The sequence below is a fragment of the Melospiza melodia genome, chromosome 2 (assembly GCF_035770615.1).
Source record: "Melospiza melodia melodia isolate bMelMel2 chromosome 2, bMelMel2.pri, whole genome shotgun sequence".
In the NCBI taxonomy this organism is placed as follows: Eukaryota; Metazoa; Chordata; class Aves; order Passeriformes; family Passerellidae; genus Melospiza; species Melospiza melodia.
The window spans coordinates 61289949-61311162 of record NC_086195.1 but is presented as its reverse complement, the minus strand read 5'-3'; the positions used below and the strand labels follow the sequence as shown (position 1 = coordinate 61311162).

Below are 21214 nucleotides of genomic sequence, written 5' to 3'. Positions count from 1 at the left end.
AAAGGGAACATTTACAATTTTTCTTTTGATATTTATTCCAGTGGTGATATTTATCAGAGTACCTCAGTAAATTTAAGACTCAGAAAGTGATAGTTTGGAAGCAAAATTAACCACAGTCCATTGTGATTTGTCTCTTTAAGAGCTTTCCTGGCCTAGCGTTGTGTGATTGATAACAACTTGGAAGAATGATGGAGCATGGTGGAAAGGGAACATGACCCCTGAAGGTAAAAAAGGGGGCTTATGGAAGTAGACAAAGCACAGATGGCAGCACTTTTTCTAGGTGAGGGGTTTTCTAGTGGAGTTGACAGTAGGAAAAGGAAAAAGTTCATTGGGCGCCTGGGAAAAATAAAAAGAAATCTTAAAACTGGAAGCATGTTTTTTTTAAATAAAGAACCTATGAGGTCTGCATTGACATGTGGTATTTAAGAAGTGCTGGAAAAACAGGGAAGAGTGTGGGATGAGAGAAGTTGTGTGGGCTTGAATCTTAGTTATCTGTTTTTTCTTAGGTGTTGAAGATTAAGTTTTCCAAATGCAAAAGGAATCATTCCTGCCTTTCCACACCAGCACTCAGGAGGAGGAAAGCAGAACTAGTGAGAGGACTTGTGATTTGGTATGTTCTTCTTCTCTGGAAAGAAGGAATGATTTTCCAGTCCTAGAGAGCTAAACTCTACCACATTACCTGTCTACAGTGTGAAATCCCTTCAGGACAGTTTTGGAGATGGTGATGGCACACATACTGGTAAGCCAAACTGCTTGGTGTGATACTAACTAAGATTAGGTTTGGATTTTTATGAGGAGCATTTTTCTGTACTTCTGTTTTTGAATGCTGCAAATGATGCCTTAGCAAGTGTAATCATCAGCTTGTCCATCTGCCTGCTACAAACCAGCAGGAAAGAATGAGGGGAGATGAAAAGCTATCATGCCCTGCAGAAAAAAAGGAAAAATTAAGGATATAGAAGAATCTAGGAGATGGCTGCAAACTAGAGGAGGCTGGAAGAAAGTTTTAAAGTAATGAAGGAATTCAGAGGTGCTCTGTGAGCTTGTTGTGGCTATTAAGTCCATTAGAAATGACCAGGGGAGAGAAGCTGTGGATGCCTGCAGCCTCCATTCTCTCCACTTCATCCTGGCACAGTTTCTTTCCAAGATCCTCAGTTCCAGTGGGAAGCATTTAGCAGTTGGTACTTGTATGGGTGTGTGGCAGGAAGAGAAGCATTAACAACACAGAAGAGCCTTGTTTGTAGTGCTCCTCACAGCCACCTGGTAGGAGAAACCTTACTTGGATTTGGCAATGCATGAGATGTTAGTGCTGCTCTTCAGTGGCTCAAGTGGCCTGATTTTACAGAGGGAGTTTTCACTGGAGAGCTCCATCTTTTATGTGTTCACACATAAAAATTCTTGAAAATAAACCAAATGTTGACAAAATTAATGAAGATGGAATTCTATTGTATTGGAATTTAAAAAAACCCCACCCATCTGTGGTTTTCTGTGACCACACTCAAGAATGACTACAAGTGGTAGAAAAATTTTTCTGATTTCTTTACATGTTACCTCAAAGTACTTAAAAATCTGCCAAACTGGTAAGCCTAAACAGTGTAAACCCACCACTGCAATACAGTATCTAATGCTTAGAAGTTGGTAAAGCTGTGAAAAGCTCTTCCCAAGGAGATAAAAAATTCTTGTTCCAGTCATCTTAAAATAGACTGCATAAAACATAGAATATCATACTGCACAAAGGAACACAGCAGCATGGATGATTTAATAAGACTTTCTTCACTTTCATGGTTGTGTGACTCTTAAATTCACAAGTTTAAATAGTAATTCTGTCTGATTCTTAGTACATCATGAAAATGGTGTTAGTTAGAAGACAAAACAGTCCACTGGGGCAACCAGCTCTTAAGTACCTTACTTTAACAAATGAAAGGAAGTTGCAGCTCCCCTAAAAAGTAATTTTTTCCTACAGCATATCACAGCCCCCATGACACATTATTACTGCTGTTTCAATCTCTGCAGGAGAATCATTATCTGTGAACTAGTGCATGTTCATCAAACACTGCATCCTGCATGATGACAAGAGCTCCACTCCAGAAAATTAATGAAGTGCATGCTCAGTGCTAAGCAGCTAATGTCTCTCTGACTTCAGTAAGTCTAAACTTAATTGCCTCACTGGATTATGATAGTGTTGTCAGATCAGAAGGTTGGAAATTACTGAATAATAATGATAATAATAATGATGATGAAGATGATGATGATGCCTTTTTGTCCCCCAAGAATAAGGAAATAACATGTCTACTAATTTTTGTCTTTTTAAAATAAAATTTACTTCAGGATTTGGCCAACAGATACTGTAAATTATTTTCAAATCTTTGGCTGCCAGTATCCTTATAGAATAGAGACCAAGAGAGTCTTAAGAAACAATGATGGCTATTTTTAACAGGGATGCACACAAAAAAAGATAAAACTACCTTCTTTCATTCCCTGGGCATTCCTTTAACAACTGTGTAGGAAACAATCAGGGATCAAAAGGGAAAAAAGCGCTAAAACCAGCTCACTTACAATTGATGGTTTTTCCAGGACTAGAGTGGGTGGTTTAGGAACAGGGCTTTCTACTTTTTCACAGACAGGGGGAGGCTTCTTTGGCTCCTTGGCTTTTTTCTTCTCCAGAAGTTCCTGCAAAAGACATCCAACTTAATATGAATGTGGGTAGATAGAACAACATAACAAGGCCAGTCCTCTAGATGCTGACTACACTGACTACAGGGAGCTGAAAGCTTTGCAGGCTTGTGGCTTCTCCTTCTCAGATCAACTGAAAAACTGACCATAGTCAGTAGATGAGGTTATTGGTTGGTCAGAAGCCATTGATGGGAATGTCAAAAATCGTATGTAAGAAGGAAGCAGGAGTTATTTTACTGTATTTACCAATAAGTCATCAGCACTTGTGAGTCACCTAAAATTAATCTAAAATGGGTATGAACTTCATCTCTAATTCTCAAATAATTAATTTTCTAGGAATGCTATAACTATTTTCCTTTAATGATAGGTAATGCTTTTTACTGTGGTTTAGAAATGTTGTGCATTTGGAAGGTTTTATGAAGGGGTCACTTGAAGAGGGTATTGTCACTGTTCTGTGACAGTGAAATGTCTTTGTATGATAAGCTATTTGTATGATAAGCACAAGATTGAACCAAATGACCCCTTCCTAGCAAAATATGTTTTGGAACTCTGCTCTGCTCATTTACAACTGCCCAGCAGCCCCATGGCACACACACAGCAACTGCACAGGTGGACTGGGGGCAAAAGAGAAACTGTCTTGTCCAAAAATTTCCTTCTACCAAGAAAATGCAAAAGCCCATTAAGTGTGGGTTTATCTTGCTTGCAGCAGATGCCACACTTTGTCAGCAGACTAGACTGGAAGTGCCACCACATGCTCAGCTCTTTCAAGACCTCTTCAAACTGTTTAAAAAGCCCAAGTCCTGCCAATTTCCCACCACCAGCCCCTTAGAACTAGATATTCAGATAAGCATTTCCAACTGCATGACTGCTGCAGGACATGACACTTTGGCTTGCACAGAAAGGCAAGGGAGTATGTCCATTTAAAGTTCCTTCAAAACTATAATCCTGCCACTGTATGGTTGGATCTTTAGCCTTATTATTGAAAGTTCATATTTTGGCAAGGGAAAGTGTGCCTTTTCCTTTTTTCACTCTCTCTCTTTCAAAGGTTCAAATACAGTATTGCACCAGGGAGGGAAATCAAAAGAAAAACTTAAGAAAAAAGTTCAATGCTGAATTTAGCTCTCCAGTAACAGGAAAATGATGGCATTTGCACAGAATTTAATTGTGAAATTAATGAAGTTTTGAAACTCTAGCAGTCATTGTACAAAAAACCTTCTTGCATGTAGGATCTGATCTTTCAAGTCAGGATAATGAATTGCTCCAGAAAAGAGGTTTCTAGGTGGAGGGGACAAAATACTTTACTATTGAAAGCCTCTTAAATAGTCTGTGTTAATAATGGAAGAATCAGAGCCTATAAACTGCTTTACAGCCATGTGAAATGGTTATTGCTCAAAAATGTTGAGAGATTTTCTGAACTGTGTTTTGTATGTAGAGACCTTAGAGCTCCCTAGCATGAAGATTATAACAGAGATTTATAAGGAGATTTGCATGGCAGGGCAAGGGAAGCAGAAAGAAAAAGCTACTGAAGTTGTGACTCTCTTGAAAACAATGGCTACTATGTTTATTAGTACAATCTTGCATTCATAAGAATTTTCCTAATAAAACTGTGGCCTCTAAAAATGTTTCCTGCTAACCAGAATAACAAAATATAACCAGACTAACAACTTTTAAAGACAGAAAAATCTATGATTAATTTGGACAAGAGGGAATCTTTACTAATACAGACTTGAGATATACTGCAGTTCTTAGAAGTGGCTTTATGTTTTCATGTCAACAGTATCTAGTGCCTGCTTGACTGTCTTTACTAAGTAAAAAAAAAAAAAGCTTACCATCTACTTTCTCTAATCTGATGCTCTGAATGATTTTAAGATTTAACAAAAGAAAAAGAAAATATAGGGGATTTGCCTAAATTGGTTCTGCCCAACTTAACAAGTTCTCATTTTTGGAAACAGAGACACCAGGACTCAAGAATCACTACAAAAATACTTGATTTTAAAAGCTAAAAGTGCCAAATTTCTGAGCAACATACACCAAATGTTACTGTCTACATATCATACTCCAATTTTCCTGATACAGACGACATTCCTTTATTCAGGTAGCAGCTTCAGAGTCAAGGTAGGATCTGACTGGACTGGACAGTGGAAGAACAAAAGTCATCTCTTTTCCATTCTCCTGGCAAACGCAGTGAACAGCAAATGGCACCCATGCTTTTCACCATACACCTTGGCTTCTCAGCCAGCTCCTGAGAGAAGCAGAACTCTTCTGTTCTGAACAGGGTAACAGCTTAAGAAGCAAGTCTCCATTCAAAGAAATCATTCAATCCATTCTTTAGATTCCTCCATTATCTTCTCTGTGATCCTCTCCATTCCACAAGATCCTAGGTATATTTGATTTTTGTGTACAGCACAAAGTATGGAGTCATGGTTCTCCTTCTTCCTCTTTGCTCACAAATGAAAATTGTGGGATTACAGAATTACAGAATCAATGAGGTTGGAAAAGATCTCTGAGATCATCGAGTTGAACCTATGAACACCACCATGGCAAGCCGATCATGGCACTGAGTCTGTCTTTTTTTTCATGTCCAGTCTTTCTTTGAACACTGCCAGGGACCATGACCACCACCTCCCTGAGCAGCCCATTCCAATGTCTAATCTGTGAAGAAATTCCTCCTAATTCCAATCTAAACCTCCCCTGGTGCAGTTTAAGACTGTGCCCTCTTGTCCTGTCACTGGTTGCCTGGGAGAAGAGGCCGACCTCCCCCTGGCTGCAGCCTCCTTTCAGGTAGGATCCCTGAGGACAGGCTGCCAACCTGCTCAGCAATGCAGCCTGGCTGCTGCATCTTGGCTGATCAAGACTGACATAAAAGCTCTCAGAGCCTGTCTGAGCATGAGCCAACCAACCCTGTGTGGAGATCTGTTCTTGTAGAAAGAACTGCTTAAACAGCCTTTCCTATGCTTTGAAGTTGGCAGGGATTTTCTCCAGAGACATTCTTGGCCCCTCTACTTCTCTACCTCGTTCCAGCAACTGGATGAAGGAAAACAGACATGGTGAGAATTGCACTTAATGCTGAGGTGAGAAGTTTCTGGTTCTGACCTCATCTTGATACAACACTTTGGAACCACCTGATGCTTCATCTCTCTTGAGTCACCAGAGCACAGAGGGTCTGCCTGAAGTCATGTATTGTTCTGCACTGAGATGTCTTCTGCCACCTCCTCCACTCCTTGGTGTATTCACTATACCTAGCTGCATTTACTCCCTGCAGTAGTTATCTGTATTGGGATGTTATGTCCTTAATGTCTTGGATTTTCATACTAGGCTGTCTATATAATGGCTCACTTGCACTCTTACAGCACTGTTAGCTGTGCTAGCTAGGAACTACCCTTCTCAATCCTTTTACTGATCTGGCTTAAAATAAAGATTTTTGTTTTTACTGTAAATTTTGGGTCACTTCTGTTTCTGCCATGTTCTCTTATTTTACAGAATTATTCAAAGATTACTGAGTGTACATAATACTTCTGCAAAAGGTTTCAGGATGGTCCTAAAATAAGTTTGCTTCTAAAATCCCTCCTTTTGGCTTAGTTTCATGTCTGAAAGAAGCAGCTCTCATTCTTAGGAGGACACAGATCCTTTTTGTAGTTACCTGGATTATTGCTTATCCCTTCTAAAAACCATTAAGCCTAGGAATACCCTCCATATGGCAAACAAAAAGGAATATAATGAGGAGAACTCATCCATCTTTCCTCATGTTTGGCCAGAGAAGCAAGCCTTGACAACTTCCTTTATTAAAACTAATTACTTCTGAGGTCAGTATCTAGCATTTCTCCTATATTTGTTACTTGCTTCTAGATAATCCAGGAAAAAAATTAAAAACTCGTTGTAGAGCTAGATCTCCATGTACTCTGAATTTTTTAGGATTCCACTTTATTTCTAGGATTATGGGAGAGAATTTATGGATTAAGTGTGCTAGGAGAGCATTAAAATAAAGCTTTAGAATAGAAAACTGATCTGGCTACTCAGCTACAGAAATAAAGCAAAGCAACACAGTGCCCTTGTAAGATGATCCCCAATTACCTGCTTTAAACTTCTTTTCTGCTGTGTGATGGGAGGTTTGTTGGCACAATTGGGACTGCTTATTCCAAGTGGTCAGAGAGCTCCTCTCAGGGAGGATTGCCCTAAATTCTGTTAATGCAAGTACTCTGCATGCTTTACTGCTCTGTTTTTGACAGCTCCAGCAGCATTTGAGCTGGCTCTGTCAGCAAGGCTCTGCTAAGCCAGAACATGCTATAGCCATTGAACTTCAGAAACAAAAGTCTCTGATGGGAGAAGTGACCAGGAACAGCAGCATAGAGCTCAGCAGCTAATTGGGGCAGTCATTTCTTGATTCTCTGAACAGAAAGGTTGTTTAAATGTAACAGTGGAGGCAGTCTGGGTGTTTCACAATGTCAGTACTTTCTGCTTGTCTGGACCAACCAGTCTGGTGTCTTTTTCTGTATATCTAAAAGCAGCAGTTAAATTTTGCATAATGGATTTATTTTATAATTTTTGTCTGCAAAGGAAACAGTTTGTGATTTTAAAAGAATATACATTTGGCTTTTTTGTGGTGGGGAAATGAGTATTACTTATGTTAGCCTCTCAGTTGCTATAACTCAATGCAGACCAAGGGATCTACACCAATTTGAGAAAAAAAAAACGTGCAGAATTGTCTGCATTTGTTCTGCATTCCATCTTCCTTTGTCCACCAGTTTTTCTTTGAAGAGACATTATTGTGTGAGCAGCCAGCATTTGGCTGCTCACACTTCTTCTCTGTGGCTATAGTTTAGACACTTCACCACAGTCTTTCAAACAATGAGGAGTATTTTATACAGACAGAATACAAGTGCTGTAACTGGAATTCAGCTCCAAAAGCTTGGACTAACATTCTGCTGACAATGAGAACCGTGTTAGGATGCATATTACACAATTACTTCTTGAATTTAATGCATACCCACCCAAACTCAAATCTCTTCAACACTTCTGTATCTTTAAAACTACGAGTTTTGTCCTTACTCTTGAACAATTCCTGTGGCACTCAAGATTTTTTTTTGAAAGTTTCTTTCTGGATAATAATGAAATGCAATACTCCATCTTTACAAGATCCAGCAGAATTTAAATTTGAGACAATATGACTGATTTTTCAGACCAAGATTTCAATTTAAAATTCAGCAATAGCAGATTACTGTCTGCTTTGACATTACCATTGCATTACACTAAAACAAAAGAAGTGTGTATATAAATATAAATATAAATATAAATATAAATATAAATGTAAATGTAAATATAAATATAAATATAAATATATATATATATATATAAATGTAAGTGAAACTTGCCAAACTTTACAAATGAGAGTCACTATTTTCCAAAGACACAGAAGCCAGCCAAGAATATTCCTGATTTTACATGAAGGTAACCCTCAACAGCATCACAAGAAGTGTACTTAAAAGTACATGTAATTTACAAATATTATGATTGCAGAGGCAAATGAGACACTTCTTTCTTTGGTGGTTAATTGCATAAATGGACACCTCATCTGCATGAACAGTTGTGATAAATTAAGATATGCAAAATGCTATTAGCATGTTTACAAATCAGATGCTGTTCTTAGGGAACAGTGATATACATCCACCATAGTGACCTGATTTTATGAGTGGGGTCATTTTAATCTTGCTTTGCTACAGATGCTTTTACAATATGTACTTTTAAAATAACGTACAACATTTTTGGAATATGAATCCAGATTTGCTTTCTTTAATTATTGGAAGCTCGACAGTGTAGGCAGTAGTGCATTGTAAAATGGAGAAATGAGAATGAGAATGAGAAAAGGGTGAGAATTTCAAATGGACATAACATATTCCAATCCAAATACCTGATCTGTAGGAAGACAGATTTGTTTGTGCTTGTTGACTATAGGATTGGAGCAGAAGCACAAGTGAGAGTATTGATGGGCTGAGTATCAGAGCAGCTGAAATAGTCTGCATGTTTGATTCATTCTGTCCTAGAAGCTGTTTTACAGAATAAGAATTCAGTACAGAAAAATGGGAAGAAGCTTACACATCTTCCCAATTGCATTTATGAGCGGTTCAAATCTAAGAGGAACTGACATGTGTTCATACCTCGTGAACTTGTTTCAGGACTACCTCTAGTCTTCCTGACCTTTTAATATAGCCAGTCTTAGTGATATGGCATTTAGGTTTTGGAGCTTTAATCTTGATCGGGAAGAAAGAAGGCGGGGCAGATTTTTCCAGTTCACACAATCCTAAGATTATAATATGAAGAAAGATTATGATATATACAAGGATTTTAATACAAACAGTGGTTAAGTAGTGGAGTGATGGGGAGGAAAACTTGAATTTTGGCAGTATCTCAAGTCTTCCAAAATGCCTTACCTGCAAAGGTGTTAAGATAGTAGTTTTTTACCGCATAGTAGTCAGAATTGTTGTCTGGGAAAAAGCCAATTCGAGACAAAGGAGCATATGTTTGTGATCCAAAGTCTTTATACTCTCTGATGATATCTCGTCTCTCCAGCTTTCCCATCCAATTTTTCCTCTTAGCTATCAGTTTCCTGAGCACTGAAAAGGAAATACAAATGTGAGACAGTTCACATAAATAGTTCTGTAAAAGCCGTGTCTTTGTAAATTCACAAGAGCTTTTGCTAGATAAAATAAAAACATGACAAACCAAATGCTGGCCATGCACATTGATACTGTGGATACAACCTATTTCATTTTGAATAGATGGTAACCTTGTGAAAATGGAAATGGCTTGTCTGAAAACTGTCTCATACCCTTCTCTTCCTGTCTTTCAGACTTACTCAATGCACAGTCATGCTGAATCTTTCTCATTTTCTCTTTTTTAGCCTTCTGATGATTTTCCCAGTGGTCGTTCAAGCGCATGGCATTCAGCTCATTCTGATTCTCCTCTCGCCTCTGCAGCAGCTTCTTAAAGGCTTCCATTTGAACCTTCTGCAACCTGCAAGGAAAGAAAAGGTCAGGCAGTATTGAGTGTACTCTGCAGTGTTCTATGCAATGCTGTCACCACCAAATCCTATATACCTTTACAAATAGCTCATATTGCATTTCTCATATTCAGTCTTTCATTTTAAAAAGGGAATTAAGCACTGGTAAAATATATTGTGGTAGCAGACCTGGAGACTAAATTTAAGAAAAATATCCCTTCCCAAAATCAGGGTATTTTCACAGAATTAGAAGGCTTGTTGTACCCTGCAGCCAATCCCCTAAACCTTCTTGCTCCTCCTCTACTCAGCAAATAATTAAAAGAAACAAAAGAGCATGAGTGGACTCCTACTTATCTATTTCCGCTTCTCTATAGGCCCACTCCTTCCTTTCCATAGCCTCCATCATCTTCAACCTCTTGGCGATGTTTGAGGGACTGTCCATGGGTGGCAGGGCTGCTTCCCAAGCGCGTTTTTCCCGGATGCGGTCAATAATCTCCATCTCAGCTTGTCCTGCTGGCAGCCCCCGACCTTACAGGGACAAGAAGCATTACCTCTTTGGGAAGTTGGCAAATCCTACAAATAGCCACCACCAAAAAGTGTGAGAGGGCTGTATGGGTACAGGACCATGCAGTAAACACAAGCAGAACTGTCAAAAGCCAGAAGTAAATACTTCTAAGGCCAGCGAGATTCTACAGTACGAGGCGTGGTAAGAGCTGCAGTTGCTACAGTTCAGTGCACACTAACGCTGGCACTTCATTCCTCTACTGCAGGCTGCAAAGGGAGAAAAGCTTTTCTAGGAAGATACTTCCTGAGAATGAACAATTTCTTTGGCATATGCCGTGTCCATCATTGTTACAGGTGAGACACTGGGAGATGAGGATCACAGGTATGTTCTGGGGCAGCAGTCTTCATTGTCGCAAACATTTTTCTACAGAAATCTTTTCTTTTGGATTTCTGCGTCTTCGGGAGGCCAGAGGCCCCCGAAGAGAAGGTAAATAATTATTATCAGCTGTTGTGGAATGCAACAAGGACACCTTGATTAGTTCATTTCCTATGTTTATAATTAAGGGCCAATCACCAGTACAAGCTAAGAGACTGAGTCCCTAGACACAGCTTTGTTTGAAATTCTTTTCTATCTATTCTTAGCTTAGCTAGCAGCTCTGCAAACCTCTCTCTATATTCTATTTAGTATAGTCTTAATGTATTATATATCATATCTTAATAAATCAAGCCTTCTGATCAAGAAACAAAATTCACCGTCTCTCTCTCACCAGCAGCGCCCACACAGGTCGCTGTAATACTTCATACTGTTTTTTTGCAATGATGTTCAAAACTCAGATCAGCTGAAGAACAGTGGGTTAATGGAAAAACTGCTCCTAGTTCCCATTTGTGAAACATGACCTTTTTATATTGAATGGTCTTCAAAACCCTTCATGAAATGCCCCAGAACCATTAAGTAGTGAAATACCATACTTATTTTAGAAACAAACAAAATAATTGCCCCAAATTTGCACACAAAATAAAAGACCACCAAAACTGGCAATAGCCTGACATTGAAAAGAAAAGAACTTCCTGCTAAAGAGGCGACATGACTATTTTAATTCATCTTAATTTCACAACTCACCCCAAGTGAGTGTAGCAAGTGCCAGAATTTCAGGGACTGAGCCACTGCGGACTATATATTCAGGGGAATAGGGATCTGTCTGTGCTTCACCATCCCTGTAATCTGTCTGTGTCCCCAGGGTTCGGAACAAGAGGCTGAGGACCTGGCTGTCCCCTGCATCCCCTGCATCCTTTGCGGCTGACAGGGTACGCGACTCTCTCCTAGAAAGAGGTGCAAGATGGAAGATCGGTCACATTCATTAAAAAAACCTCCAAGCAAACAAACCAGAAACATGTCAGTCAAATGTGGGAGTCTTAAATTTGTTTCCGTTTATCTTAACATTATTCCCGTTGATGGTAACTCCATTATCTTTGGTAAAAGCAGACTGAGGCTACACTGAGTCTGAAATACCCTTCTTAGGTAAATAATCCAGAAATCTTCTAGTTTCAGCTCTCATGATTATTACATACAAATCTTCCCTACCAATCAATTCTAAAGCATTGCATTTAATGGACACAAAATTGTTGAAGTAACATGAAGTAGGACTGCTTCAATGTAGTTTACATGTTTCTCTTCCCAACAATTAAATAAAAATTTAATTCTGATATAAGCATGTGCAATTTGCATCAACTCTACCAGGAAGTGAATTTTTTTATGTGACCTCAAAATTTGATGCTCTCTGAAAACCACATTAGACTACATTACTGATGCTCTACATCTCTGAGCAGCACTGCATCTATCAGAGATTGTAATAAAATATCAGAAGACTTTCCAACAATATTGCTCTACTAGAGAATCTTTGCAATGGTATCTCTTCTAGAATTCAGAGACACCAAGCTTTCTATTTCAAGCCTCACAGTCTTAACACACTAGAGGCACATCCTTTATTCACAAAGCACTACTTATATACTGCAAGCAAATTCTGAAACAGTCCATCATCTATTTCCTCTAGAATTCTCAATGATGAGAGCAGCACCTTACCTCTTAACAAGCTTTTCCTGTTGGTTCATTATGAAAAATAGTGGTCACCAGCTAAATAATCTCCTGATCTTTTTCTGGTGAGATGTTACCCATTACAACAGTAATTTTCTAAAAGTCTTACTACTTACCCTTTCTTTGTATCAGCAACAGCTTCTGGAACACCTGCTGGAAGCAGCTTAGAAAAGCTGAGAGGTCTGAAGAGAGAGAATGAAAGTAAGACAACAAGGAGGAGCCTAAAAGATCATTATGGTTCAGAAAAAACGCAGTCCACTAAATTCAGTGGAGTTAATACTGATTTTCCACGACTGTGGTTCTCTTAGTTGCATGTTTAAGAATTGTGCCTAAATATTAAAGAACTCTTTCATAGCCAAGGAGGAACAGAGTTTACAGTTTCACCAATAAACACCAGGACTGAGTGTTATTCTTGTAAGTCAAAGCAGAAATTGGAGTTGCAAAACAAGACAATTACTAAAGTTAGTTTTGAGTGTGTTCCCAATATTTTGTGTATGTTTCACTAAGTATCTTACTTTTTTTACTTCAATTTCACTTTTTTGAAAGAGTAGTGTTTTTTTTTTTTTAATAACTGCTTGAAATCCTGAAATTCATTCCTACAATTAGCTGATAAGATGGTTTGGACTTATCTAATTTTATTGTTTCATTTTTTGCAATACTTTATGAGGTATCTTGAAAGTGATTTGGGCTCAGCTACATATTAATAATTCCTTCCTAGGCATTCTTATAGTTTGCATATTGCAGTTCTCTGTCGATTTCCCTTAGCCTTTGGAAGACTTTGAAGCTTAATTTCACATTGCAGAAGATAACATCATCTTTGTTCTTTTAAAACTGTTGATAAAGGAGCAATAATAAACTTCAACTTATTAAACTTTGCGATTTTTTTTATATTTAAAGTGGATATAGCGGCCAATAGCTGCTGAGTAAAATAGTGAATGCAATTCAAAGTGTATTGTGACTAAGCCAAGAATGCTTATATGGTAGCTGTTGGTTCAGATCTTGAGTCCATTGCTGACCTGCAATGTCCTTGTGGAAGGAGCAGAGCAGTCCTGCAATAGGGGACATGGATGAAAAGTTAATCAAGGCTCCCTTTGCTCCCTTTCTGCTCCTGGAAGAAACTGGGAGTTAAAGGATTCCTTCTTCAAGAAAACACCTTTCTAGGATCTGGAGAACCACACTGCCTTTGTAAATATCTTCCTCCTCTGCAGGATGATCTACAGCCCAAAGCTTTCTTATTAAGTACAGAATGTCTGATATATTTGCTTATATGGTAACTCAGAACTGAAAATTCTGTCATTAGTGTGAATTTAGAAAGATCTTGTGTTTCAAGACCTGGTTACTATTAAAATCTGCTATTTTATCAAAGAACTGATCAAAGTACTGACAGAAAATATAGAAAAAATAATGCTCTGGCCTTTACTTAGGTGGTCTTGAAAATGCACAGAAAGAAGCTGAACCCTGTTTCAAATCAGTTCATTCCTTACCGTGTAAAATATTTGTAGCGATTCCTTCCATTAACTTCAGGATCTTCATACACAACCTGAGGCAGATGAGGAGAAGACTGACCTCTGAAAGCCAAAATACAGGACATCATTTAGAAAGTACGTTCAGAGCACTTATCTTTCTTCCTTATGCCTTTTTTTTCTCTCTCTCCCCTCTGGTCGCACTATCCAACATGCACACTAGAAATTCCCCCCAGGCCTCACACTTATACAAGCAATTTTATTTTTGTTTCTTCACATTTACCTATGTAGCAAAACAGTTTGACACTTTGTTTCCCACTATGTGTGGTCAGGAAATGATCTTTACTGCCTTTATTAAAACTTTTGAGCTTGTTATGAAAAGCGTTAACCACTTGTACATGCTTTACTTTGTAAAGGAAACCACTTTTATTGGAAGTGGAGGGAACAGGCTTATTGTCTTAAGAGTGAAACAGTTTCCAAATACATGTAAAGACAGAATGAGCAAAGGAGAATACACTTTCTACCTTTGAAAAGTAGGTAAAGAGATTTTTGAGCAAATGTTTAAAAATTTAGAATCAGCAATTTCAATTTGAGTTCTCCAGTAAAGCAGAAAAATTAGGACAATCATTGGAATGTTTCAAAATCTATGCTGGAACAACCATATCTTTTGCAAGAACACTTCTTTTTTTTTCCCCATTTTGAATTTAAATTTTGCAGATGGTTTAAATTTTTCACTGTAACATCTTGAAGAGTCTTCTTTAAGGCTTTGGAAGATTATATGGAAAACCTCATTAAGGCAGTCAGTGAGATAATGGGTACAACTGAGAAATTTGAAAGTTATTAATCAGGATTGCTATTTAACAACTGCTTTATACTCCATTCTTACTCTTCTCAACCTGCACAGTTGTTAAAGACAAAAAATAGAAGTTCTTCCTAGAGAAGTTGTGGATGCTCCCTCCCAGGAGTGTTTGAGACCACACTGGACAGATACCTTTCACCTGAGTGAAAGGTATCCCTGCCCATGGCAAGGGGGTTGGAACTACATGATCTTTAAGGTCCCTTCCAGCCCAGGCCATTCTATGATGATTTTATTTCTTTGAGCTATGTACAAGCCAAGTCCTGAAGGCCAGGTTTTCTATAAAACCATTTTTGGCAACTTGTATGAATTCTGACCTCAAGATGTACGGGCTTGTGGGTACTGGGGTTGGTTACTGACGCCTGATTTTAATTACAAAGGAATATTTACAGAGATACAATTAACAATACTTAACATTGCTTGACAGGTGAGATCAAAACAGAGGGTTACATGCTGAGACCTGTTGTCTTCCAAACCCTCATCTAATTCCTGCAAACTGTGCCGTGGAATCTGGGGAGTCCACAGGAAAGCTTCGAGATGCTTCATTAACCTCCTGTGACACACAATTTACTGCCAAGGTAAGTTTAAAGTCATCTCTTCCCAAGGCTTTCAGTCACATCACGTAAGAAAAGAGAAGGGAATATTTTGAGATGCAGTGTCGTAACCTGATATACTTGCTCAGCACTAATCAACCTATTATTGTGAGGTTGTGTTTGTAATTCAAATGAGTTAATTGAGCTGATGGCTAGTTCCATTAGCTGACTCTTTACATATCAGACTGTTGCTCCATCCAGATGGATTTGTGGCTCATTCAGCACAGGTGGGCACTTATTCTTATGATCTAACTTTATTAGCATAAACCCCGTTCATCCTGTTATGGTATAGTTACAGGCACAATGGGAACCCAGGGAAATAGCCCTTTTTATTCCACAGATCCTGCCTCTTGCATGTCCTTGACTTATATTTGCTGACTTTGCTGAAATAAATGAGCATTTATTCCCAGTAACCTTGCAGAGGCAGTGCAACTACTGAGAAGACAGCTGGGAAATATTCTGTCTTCCATATCAGCAGCACTGTCAATCAGTGCAGGTTGAAACACAGGGGATGTATTTCTCATTTTTTGTTAATTGCAAGACATTTTGCAAATACATGTTGTTGAAATGTAAATTAACTTTAAAGCAGTGCAGGTGTCAAGCTGTTACAGAATTGCAGTGACTGAGGTACTCATGCACTGGGACAGTCTGAAACACTGAAAATAGTATTAAGAAAAAATACTCCAAATTTTATATTTTTATTATGGTAATGAGAAGAATATGTCTTTAAAACTGAACAAAACCAGGTATGAAATCCACTGTATCACTCTTGATCATCTTTGATTATTATCTAGCATATGGCAGAACTCAGTTACCAGCAACCCCAGAGTAAGCACCATCTGAAAAGCCCATGGTCTAAAGTCAGTTGTTTAAAGCAGAAAGAACCTTTGAAGACAAAAACCTAGGCTGATGCCCGCAGTCTTGAATACAGCTACAAGAGGAGTTAAAAAACCTGTGGTGTGGCAAAACACATAAACTTTTTTTTTTTTTAATATCTGCTGAATCAGAACCCAAATCAAAATCAAAACCCAGACACCAGGAGATAGCTTGCTCAACTAAGAAACCCCTGCAGTAAAAATGTGGCGCCCTGGTTCAGGCCCCACGGACTCTGGAAGGAACAGCAAAAGCAACCTAACCAGCTGCAATTGCACGGGACTAAAATCAAAGAGCTCCCACTGAAATAACACACATGAGTCACTGAAGTCTTCATAACTCCTCTGATCTGTAAGAGATTGAAATAACTCTTCTTTTTCATGGCAACCGCTGCAAAGCAGATAGCTCAGGGATGAAGGAATGTGCAACATCCACCCTGTAAGAAACAGATGGGTAACCATACTCCACAACAGCTGCAATCTCTTAATTTCAAGGGAGATATAAGTAGGAGCAAATTGCAGTCATCTCCACTTCAGTGTGCATGGCTTTTTGTTGGTTTTGTTTGTGTGTTTGTTTTAAATTGTCCAACCATAGAACACTTACACAGCAAGGCGCTGAAGAGCCTCCAGGCGCTGCTGAGCCCTCCATTGTCGACCAATATATGCAGGCACTGGATCTTCACTCTTTAAACACAAACTGCAGGCTGGAAAATGAATCACTCCGGTAGCCATGCTTCAGAATATCGGTGCCTTCACCTAGCATTTGTGTGGACACAAAGAAGAGAGGCTGCAATTTAGCCCCTTCACACAGCACTAAAGAAAGCAGAATTCCAGCCTGCTGTGATTTACAGGACTGCACATTTGGGATGGGGAAAGAAGGCGGCATACGTATGCTAATGATGTCAGCTAGTTAGATGCTTCTTCTCAAGATGTGGAGCATACCAGACTAGCAGCAGATGCACAGATTTGTCTTCTGGCTGTTTTCCAGTGCTAAACTTGTACTGAAAACCAAAAGGTCTAACGGTTTGTTACATAAAGAAGTTAGTGTGCAGTAACTGTGAATGTGCAGCGATGTGAACTTCTAGCACATTACCCCATGTAACTCCCTCCTATTTCTAGTGCTCTAGAAATTAAGTAACATATTCCACTTGCAGGGTAAAGTTACATTATTTTATACTGGAACAATTTTAGCATTTGTTAAAAATAACTCAGGGAGCTAGCATACAAAAATGATCACATTAAACATCTACACCCTTCCTTTTAAGGAATAATTTCCCTGGGTAGATATGCCTTAAATTGCTAAATTTATGGTTGCCAATAAATCTTTGCAATCATAAGTGATGTAGCTCTATTGGCTTGAGCTTCTGTACAGACTAAAATCAGAATTGAGTTGTGAATTGCCCCTTTCATTTCAGCAGGTGCTAACTCAAATGCATACAGGTGACATTTCAGAAATACTCACCAGAATGTAAGACAGTGTCAGTTGATGAAGATCTAGGCACCCTACCATGAGTAGCTGCTTGCTGTGCACAAAATTGCATTTTTGTTCCATTTGTCTTCAAAAGGAGTTCAACTTTTGAGCGTTTGGAATACCCTATGAACTAATACTATCACAACCTCTGTCCATCCCAAATTGTGAAGCTACAGATTAAGAATTCAAGGATGTAGTGTTTTGAATTGTACATTATACACTTGCTGATTGATTCTAAAACGTTTCATGCAACAGTCTGCCACCACACCCATCTACACCATTGACATGGCAACACACCTGTGACATGGCAATTTTAGTGACAGGATGCCTGTTTAGTTCATCTGGCCTGAACTGTTGGCACAGCCATATTGTTGCAAGGGTCTCACTGATGACAGGCAATGTTCCCAGCTCTGTCTCTCTAGGGACAGGCAGACAAACACTTGTTTGTTTTCGTGTAGATATAAGAAATATTCTGAGATAATGTAATAACAGATATCCAGCAACATTCTTAAAAAAAAGAAATGCTCCTTGACTCCGTTGTTGGAAAGCTGCTCACGGCTTTTCTCCTTGCTGTACAGCAATGAAGTCTGAGTTCAGAATATCTGTCTTGCAGCCCCAGTCACATGCATAGCTTCAGGAGGACTCTGTGTAAAATCCAATTCATTGTGCAGTTGCACCAAGTCTGTTTTCCTCTGGCATTCTACCTGTATGCATCCTGTGCAACTATCAATCACTGCTGTCTGAAGGTGTGACTGCAACCTCCACAGACATGCCCTAGCTGCTTTTAAACTAGCTAAGGGGAACACTGACAGCTAAGCATGGGCTAGCTAGGTAAGGATTAGCTAGGAAGTTAAACTCTGCTAACTCTGTATGAAGAACTAGCATGGATTTGCAGTCTTTATTGGCTGCTTAGATGTTGCTGGATATTTCATTTTAGTCTAAGTAGGCTACATACTAAGTAGGATCTGTAGTGTAAGTATCTCCCAAGGTAAGTAAGGAACTGACAGCTCTGCTTGAACAACAGCCCAGCAGATGCCCACTGATTTTATTAGATCTAAGTAACATATACAAGCTATAATTAAGAGTATTTGAAGATAGACAATTAAAAATACTGACACACAGCTTAGGAAATGACTCAGAACATGAAGCTGGGTATTTCTAGGCTGGTGCTATAGAGTCACCATAGGCCAGCAATCATGGCTACTCCCTGTGTTGTCTTGTTTTAGATAAAACTTCTTTCTCTGCTTTGTATTTTGCTGTTCTAAGGGAGCAGCTTAGGACTGAGACAGAGTTTCCACCCATGTGTATGCAGAAATAGACAAAGTGAACATGTGAGCTGTCTTTGGCCAACACTTACCAGTCTATCACCAAGCTGGGCGTGGACATGTCACTTTGGAGGGTCCTTCTCACTTCACAGTGTGTACAGAGGGACTGAAAGACAATTGAACAAACATAACTAGTTACATACTTGAGGAATCAGCATGAATCATCAGGCTCCACTTCCTTCTTTAAAAGTGTCTATAAGATAGAGAATGAAACAAACTAGGAAGAAAGAACTGATATATATGTCTCTGTATCAAACAGATGTCACCATCATGCAAATGAGCCTCAGAACTGAAATCCTACTGCTCTGTGGAAGATACAGGTGAAAAATCTAGTAGAAAAATCGGCTTTCTTTGGAGGCACCATCAACTTAAAGAGAAACTGTGATGACATGAAACATTAAAATGAAGGCATGGTGGAATGGTAATCAGTGGAAATACCATACTGTACATGATGCTTCCCTCTGGGACACAGAGCTGGCTTTGCTCCAGCTAATGTTTCACGGTCCCAGCCTCGCCGGAGCCGCCAGCCCTATCGCTTGCCCGCTGCTCGGGCGGTACCCACCTCGTGCCGAGCTCGGCGCGGCCCTGGGGCGGGGGTCCCTGGGGCGGGGGAGGCCTCACGCCCCGTCCCGCCCAACTCCCAGCCCCCGGCCGCCCAAGGGCTCGGCTTGGCCCTACCGGGGCTGCAGCGGGGCCGGGCCGCGGGCGGGGCGCCGCCGTCTCGGCCGGGCCCGGTACCGAAGGAGCAGCCGAAGGTCCGGCCGGGAGCCCGTCCCCACCGAGCGCCTCCGGCCCGCTTGCCGTTCCCATGGCCACGGCGGGCGGGCGGGGCCGGCAATGTCCCGCCCCTGCGGCCGGGCGTTGCTGCGGGCCGGACCCTGCCCTGCCCTGCCTGGCCCTGGGGGCTGCTGATCGTGACCCTGCCCTGCCCTGCCCTGCCCGGCCTTGGGGGCGGCTGATCGCGACTCTGCCGGGGACAAACGCGCTCCTCGGGGTTTTTCCCGGCCGCTCCCGGCGTGGTGCTGCTTGTGCTCCAGCTCCGTCCAGCAGCCCGCGGCCGCTCTCCGCAGTTCCTAAGGCTTCGCCCTGCCGCCTCCATCTTGTGCCGCCTCCCGAGAGCGGCGCGGGCGTGGGGATGTGGCTGGACTCTGAGGAGGACAGGGCACCGGCGAGGCCGGGAAAGGAAGGACACGTGTATTTCTGCTTTTCAGCAGCTGCTGCTCGAGTTGATTCATGTGATGCTCCCAGGACCCTTTCTTTGTGCTTAGGAAATCTGGTTTAGCAGTTACACTTAGGGACAGGATTCAAGGCTGCATATTCTTATTCTTGGCTTTGCTTGTTGTCACCTAGGACTTCTGCAGCTGTAAAGTGCTGAAAGTGAGTCCAGAGAAGGGCAAGGGAGCTGATGAAGGGTCTGGAGCACAAGTCCTGCGAGGAGTGGCTGAGGGAGCTGGGCTTGTTTAGCCTGGGGAAAAGGAGCCTCGCTGACCTTATTTCTCCCTAGAATTCCTTGAAAGGAAGGTGTAGCCAGATGGAGATTGGCCCCTTCTCCCAGGCACCAGTGACAAAACAAGAGCACACAGCCTTAAGATGTGCCAGAGAAGGTTTAGATTGGACATCAGGAGGAATTGGACATTGGGATGGACTGCCCGGGGAGGTGGTGGCGTCACCCTCGGTGGAGGTGTCCAAGGAAAGGCTGGACATGGCTCAGTGCCATGGTCTGTTTCACACGGTGGTGTCTGGTCACAGGTTGAACTCAGTGATCTCAGAGGTCTTTTCCAACCTAATTGCTTCTCTGGTTTTGTGAAAATAGTCTTGGTACCTAATGCCCACAGAGGCTGCAGGGCTTTTTTATCTGTAGAGCATCTCAAGAGGCCTGTAAAAAGCCTTACAAATAAGCATCATGCTTTACAAAACATTGTTATTTCCTCAAGGAGGGGGCCATCCTTTTCTATAAGAAACAAAGTTGGAAGCTTCTTCATGCTAAATGTTAAAACCAGAAAAGGCTAATCCTTTTGTGAACATAAGGAGATTTGCAGGCAATGCTGCCTAGGAATAGGACACAAAAACCAAAGAAATTGAAAATGGGCCTTCTCCTCTGTCTATAATCTTGAAGCAAGTCCCTTATGTTAGTTAATGTGTGTATAAAACTGTATATCAAAGGGTTTTTCACAGCTTGTCATGTCTGACATAAAATGCTGGCCCCTCAGTACCTCATTACAGGAAAGCAACTTTAGGACTGTAGTTCCAAATTCCTTGGCTCTGTGAATTTACTTGTAGACAATTTAACTTTGAATGCTAGTTTACTTTCTTAAAGGCCTATCCCTTGCCTGAAGCAACAATATTTTTAGGTTAGTAGGTCAACTGAAGATGT

General features: G+C 40.5%; 1 protein-coding gene and 1 long non-coding RNA gene across 3 annotated transcripts in view; one reads left to right on the top strand and one right to left on the bottom strand.

Annotated features, from left to right (window-relative positions):
* CFAP91 (cilia and flagella associated protein 91) overlaps positions 1 to 19350 on the bottom strand; it is a 30461-nt gene extending 11111 nt beyond the window's left edge. Inside the window, exons 1-10 of one of the 2 annotated variants that reach the window (XM_063148392.1) lie at positions 18873 to 19350; positions 16649 to 16800; positions 13745 to 13828; positions 12377 to 12442; positions 11289 to 11488; positions 10015 to 10192; positions 9521 to 9678; positions 9096 to 9278; positions 8823 to 8965; positions 2554 to 2667 (exon numbers count right to left, since the gene is read on the bottom strand). In XM_063148392.1, the coding sequence (XP_063004462.1) occupies positions 2554 to 2667; positions 8823 to 8965; positions 9096 to 9278; positions 9521 to 9678; positions 10015 to 10192; positions 11289 to 11488; positions 12377 to 12442; positions 13745 to 13828; positions 16649 to 16776 (1254 nt within the window). In that variant the 5' untranslated portion in view covers positions 16777 to 16800; positions 18873 to 19350. The remainder of the gene's footprint in view (positions 1 to 2553; positions 2668 to 8822; positions 8966 to 9095; positions 9279 to 9520; positions 9679 to 10014; positions 10193 to 11288; positions 11489 to 12376; positions 12443 to 13744; positions 13829 to 16648; positions 16801 to 18872) is intronic. The other variant, XM_063148391.1, reaches the window with a different exon arrangement.
* LOC134414182 (uncharacterized) lies at positions 161 to 19184 on the top strand. The gene is made up of 7 exons (XR_010026687.1): positions 161 to 224; positions 507 to 739; positions 9566 to 9695; positions 10435 to 10522; positions 11407 to 11572; positions 15007 to 15157; positions 19100 to 19184. It is a non-coding gene; the product is annotated as an uncharacterized LOC134414182 (long non-coding RNA).
* Positions 19351 to 21214: the final 1864 nt, after the last annotated feature.